This window comes from Corylus avellana, chromosome 8 (genome assembly GCF_965113065.1).
Source record: "Corylus avellana chromosome 8, dhCorAvel1.hap1.2, whole genome shotgun sequence".
Taxonomy (NCBI): domain Eukaryota; kingdom Viridiplantae; phylum Streptophyta; class Magnoliopsida; order Fagales; family Betulaceae; genus Corylus; species Corylus avellana.
The window spans coordinates 17,759,218-17,764,723 of NC_142497.1; the positions used below are offsets into that span (position 1 = coordinate 17,759,218).

Consider the following 5,506-nt stretch of genomic DNA (forward strand, 5'->3'; position numbering starts at 1 on the left):
GCTAATAAAGTTATCCATAAAAAAACGCTAATAAAAATACAAAAAACAATTTAATCTTTATTTCACGTCAAAATACATTTTCAAATAAAAAACAAAAAAATTATGATACATATTACCAAACAAAACCCATATATTTTAAAAGGATGCCAATTTAATAAATTTCTTCAACCTAATTTAAAGTAAAAGTAAATGTTAACTAAAAAGACACAACTTTTTTCTTTTTTTTTTGGAAAAAAAGAAACACTAAACCTAAAGACAAACTTAATTTATAATCATCAATATAAAATATGTAATAATGTTATCTAATAGATGAATAGATAATTGTTAATTAGGGGTGTAAATGAACCGAGCTTAAGTAGGTAGTGCTTGTTCAAGCTTGACTCGTTGAATTTTTGGTCAAGCTAGAACTCGAACTTGACTTGAGCCCCATTTCGTATCCAAGCTTGGCTCGTCAGGGTGGGTGCCCTGTCCGAGCTCAAGCTTGAGCTCAGAAGTTTTTGTTGAGCTCAAGTTGAGTACTCGAGCTCGAGCTTGACTTGTATTGGTTTATTTAAATTTTGTATTTAAGTATAAAAAGAATCAAATAAACAAAATAAAACAAATTTTATTAATGATAGATTAAGTATAATAAGTTTCCATTCAATCATATAATTAACAATTCAAATTGTTGATTCAACTAGCATTAGATACTTAATGGTTAGATAATTTAAGATATGACCATATCTATACTATATAAGTTATTTTTATTAATGAATATATATACATATATTTATGAATAAATATGTAAATATATAAATATATACAAGTCGCGCTATTAAGCGAGCTGAACTCTTATATAAGTATGTTCACAAATTTTAAACAAATGAGCCGAGTTTTATACATATATATATTGTTTAATAATCGAGTATAATTTTATATTTACAAACGACTTATTTAATAATCAAACTGAGCCCGAACAAGCTCACGGATAGCTCTATTTGTTGTTATATAACTCAACGATGCATGTGAGTCTGATAATATAAAGGGTTAAGTACTTAATACTTCATGGGGTTTGGAAACTTTATTTTTACCCCCTGGGTTTTTATTTTTATCACAGGACTTCCTGGGGTTTTGATAAAGGACCAAGTTAGTCCATCTGTTAGTTGACCGTTAGGACTGACACGTGGACTAATTAGATGTTGACACGTAGCACCTATTTATTTATTTTTAATTAAAAAAAAATTTAAAAAGAAAAATAAAAGGAAAAAAAATTGGGGGTGGCTTGACCATTTGGGGGTGGCTCGGCCACCTCTTTGGCCATGGGGGTGGCCAGGCCACCCCCATTTGGCTGGATGGGGGTGGCTCGGCCACCCCAACCACTATTGGGGGTGGTTTCGGCCACCCCCTTGGGTTCCAAGGGGGTGGCTCCAAATGGCCCGAGCCGCCCCCCAATTTTTTTCCTTTTTTTTTTTTTAAAAAAAAAAAAATTATTTTAATTAATTTTTTTATTTAAAAAAATACATTTTTAATTTTTTTTTTTTTTAAAAAAAATTAAATAGGTGTCACGTGTCAACATCTGATTGGTCCACGTGTCAGTCCTAACGGTCAACTAACAGATGAACTAACTTGGTCCTTTATCAAAACCCTAAGGGGGTCCTGTGATAAAAATAAAACTCTATGAAAATAAAAATGAAGTTTCTAAACTGTATGGGTATTAAATATTTAACCCTAATATAAAATTAAACTCAAATAAACCCTTACTAAAAAAAAAGAAAAATTTATTATTATTATTATTATTATTATTATTGTTATTATGACGTCGTCCCAAATTAACGAGCGTGCGGATAAAATAACGTTACTTTCAAATATATCGAATAAGCAAATTCGGACGTAAAACACGGTTTAAAAAGAATTTAGTCTGACAAATACATCTCTCCAGTCTCTCTCCGCTTTTTTTGTACCTACTCCCTTACTCAATTCACTACACTGTCCCAAAAGATAGAGATAGAGAGAGAGAGAGAGAGAGCGCCTCGGAAACTGCCCAAAGAAGAAGAAGGAGAAGAAGGAGAAGAACCAAAGCACAGAAGCTGCTGCTACTCCTCTTACCACCAATGGCGTCCTCTGTGCTCTGATTCTCAAAGAACATTCTCTCTCACAAATTCACCCGCTCGTCCCGAAGATACATTTTCGGTAAATATTAAAGCACATTACCTTACATTTTGCTCTCTCTCTCTCTCTCTTACAAATTTTTCTCTCATTCGAGCAAATGTGCTCTCCGTTAGGGTTAGGCACGCTGAGAAGATCCTAGAAAACAAAAAAGCAAAGCAGCATTTTATTTGGACTACCATTGCGTTTTGTTGTGTAGTTTTCTCACATTTTCTCGGCAACCAAAAGAGGTCCTGTGGACTGTGCCTTTTGTTTTGTTTTGGTTCAATTTTTGACTCGTTTTGGAGTTTTGATCTTTTTAGCTTTTTATTTCTCTTTCTTTGAACGTAATGATGTTTCTTTTGAAGTTCTTTTTGGAGGAGATATAATTTCACTTATGGAAAAGTTTTTCTGCAGAAAAGTGATGCGCTCTGGCTCTTTCTTCGAGTTCCAGAGCTTGAACATTGCAGGCTTTTTGTTCTTTTCCGGACTTGAAAAGCAAATCGAATCTCAAAAAGGTTTATGGTTCTTTTTTCCAACTTTCTATGGTTTCCTATCAAACAATTTTCCTAAAGGGCGCCTTCTCGTTTGATCTTGTATGCTGCATTGCTTCCTTCTGCTGGCTGTTTCACTGATTTCCTTCTTCAAGCTTTAGATCTGTTTGGCTTTTATTTCCAGGAAAAATGGCCCGGGAAAATTTCTATTCATGTATAGCCTTTCTTTTTTGGTTTTACTTGGAACAATTTTCAGCATGGATATTTATTTAACGTTGAAGTTCTTAAGAAGTTGATTAAATCCGGTCTTTAGTTTTTTTTTTCTGTTTCAGTAAAAATTCATTTACGTTTTTCACAGGAAAAAGATTCCGAGAAAGATTTTCTGTAGAAACGAACGGATTAATTGTGTTTGCAGGCTCTTTGCAGACATAATCAATGGGTAAGAGCGGTTTCTGAGTCCAAAAACTTTTGAAACCCCACATGTCACAGTTCTCCCCTTCGTCACGGCAAAACTGGAGGGTTAACTGCTCCACCTCTCGAAATTACAGAAACGCCCACTGTTGGGCTGAATATATATACCATTTGATGTTCGTCTCTCATGTGGAGATGAAGGGTTATTTCTGTGATTTTGTCAACCCTCCCTGTAGCTGTAGGCCCGTTCTGTCCAATAAGTTGGTGATGGTGAAATTTACACGAAGTACTGTTGTGTTAACGTTTTGAAAATACTCTTAACCCCACCCCATTCATTGACCCTTTTATTTTTTGCTGTGTTTTCTCAATCTTTTGTTTTCAATCAACTTTATGGTTAGCATATCTTTTGCCTTTATGGCTTCATATGCGATGATACGGAGCACATGCCCTCCTTCATGAACCCATTAATTTCATCATGGACTTACACATTGGATGCCCTTATCTCACTTTTGATTTTCTCGTAACTGTTGCAGGCCTTGTGGGTCAGGCAGCATTTAAGTAGCGCGGCTTGTACATCGACCCCATTTTCACTTTGTTCCTAGAAAGGCATTAATATCATGCAGACCCCAAAAGCAAGGTAACCTCAAATGCTCTTTTGATCTCTTTCGTTTGGAGGCTTCTCGGCATCTTCCTTTGTTAATCTGAAGGGGCTGGTTTGGTATTTGAAGCGGGCGGGGCAATGCTGTTTGAATTCACGTAGTATATTTTGTCGTTTTTGCCATTTGTTCCATTTATGGTCTGTTAGAACAAACTGTTCTAAAGGCATACTGCAAAGGTGAACATGGGCTATCTTGCTTTGGTAGTTATTGAGCGCTTATAGTATAGAATATTGTGACTCCCAAAGATCCTTGATCATTTAGCGCTTCACTCTTTCATAAATGTTTTTTTGGGTTGGTGTTTTTTATTTTTATTTTTGGCTTGGATGAATCACCTATCCACTATCCTTTTACCACTGAGTTCATGCTATTTTCACCATCTAATTTACAGTTGGGGACTTTTTTTTTTTTTTTTTTTAAAAAAAAAAAAAAATTGTTGGTAAGATTCTCGACTCTAAAGTTGCAATGTGCTTCTCAGCATCTAAATATATATTGAGCTGTTTGTCCTTGTCTCTGCCTTAAACATGGGGATATGCTAGGGCCTCTTGTGGACCTGTAGATGCACTTCAAGAAACATGGAGGGCTCCAGGTAGCCCTGCACAAAACATGCCATATTAGTATGCTGGGGCCTCTTGTTGACCTGTAGATACACTTCAAGGAACATAGAGGGCTTCAGCGAGCCCTGAACAAAACAGGCCATATTAGTATTTCCATAACCATGATGGATCGCGGGTTTATTTGTTCCGTACCCTTTGTTTTTTTGGATTATATGTTGTTCTTCAGTCTAATTGCGTGTTATCTATTCCTCTTTATGGGATTGGGGACCTTTGGTGTCAAGTCCCACATTGAGAAATCATGACAAGTGTGAGAAATTGATACACATTATTGGGCCCAAACTTGAACGGCTTGAGCTTTTGGATTTTATATAGTCCTAACCAAAATGTATATGAATAAGCTCTTGGACAACTCCTCAATTGTCGGTTCCAAAAATGCAAAAACCCATGTTTGAGTATGATTTTAATTTTGAGAAACAACCAGAACTGTCATGGACAAAAATTCTCTAACCCCCCCCCCAGACCAAAAATATTGAAATAATTAAAGTTTAGGTGGATGATGCATATTGGAATTTGAATTTCCAATTAAAAAAGTTTTAAGAACTTCGAATGGAATATATGCCAAAACTGGTTTTTATTTTTTTTATGACCAGTGCTTTCATTCAATTAATATTGTTTATTATATATTTTGAATATTTCTTACATCTCTGTATAGTTCGTGGTAAAGCATAATCCATGGATTAAAATTCTATCACTGATGTCTCAGCTAGCTAGTCCTTCAATGGGCTGGCTCACTTACTTAGAATATGGTCTAAATATATAGATGAACTGGCAGAATGTATGCATGTTTAACAAGACTGTCACTATATATTTAATGACTTAAACAATCAGTTTTTTTTTTTGTTTTTTTTTTTTTATTTTTTTATTTTTTTTATTTTAAATATAAGTTTGTGATTTTTGATACCACTATAACTCATACCTGATTGCCATGTCACTTGTCTTTCAGAAGTGTTTCCTCAGAAGTGCCTCAAAAGGTTTCTCCTCGTGCTGTACGCCAATTCAAGCCAGTTGCATTAGAGTCTGACTTTGCATCTGCTTCTACTCAAACTAGTAAAACACCGAAAGATAGAAGCCCAAAAGTTGTTGAACGCAGGTCACCGAGAAGCCCAGTGTCTCAGGTACCCTAGTTAATGGATTTCACCATCCTTGCTGCATTACTCAATTAAATAAGTGTTGCAATACTTTTTGGAATCAATTGTAAGGATAG

The 5,506-nt window shown here is 35.2% G+C and overlaps 1 protein-coding gene across 1 annotated transcript in view; it reads left to right on the plus strand.

Moving 5' to 3' along the window:
- The first annotated feature begins 1,944 nt into the window (after positions 1–1,944).
- The window catches only part of RIP5 (ROP interactive partner 5), a 5,841-nt gene continuing 2,279 nt past the window's right edge, over positions 1,945–5,506 (plus strand). The window contains exons 1-3 of the mRNA XM_088518700.1: positions 1,945–2,169; positions 3,563–3,666; positions 5,246–5,417. Of these exons, the coding sequence (XP_088374826.1) occupies positions 3,647–3,666; positions 5,246–5,417 (192 nt within the window). The 5' untranslated portion in view covers positions 1,945–2,169; positions 3,563–3,646. The remainder of the gene's footprint in view (positions 2,170–3,562; positions 3,667–5,245; positions 5,418–5,506) is intronic.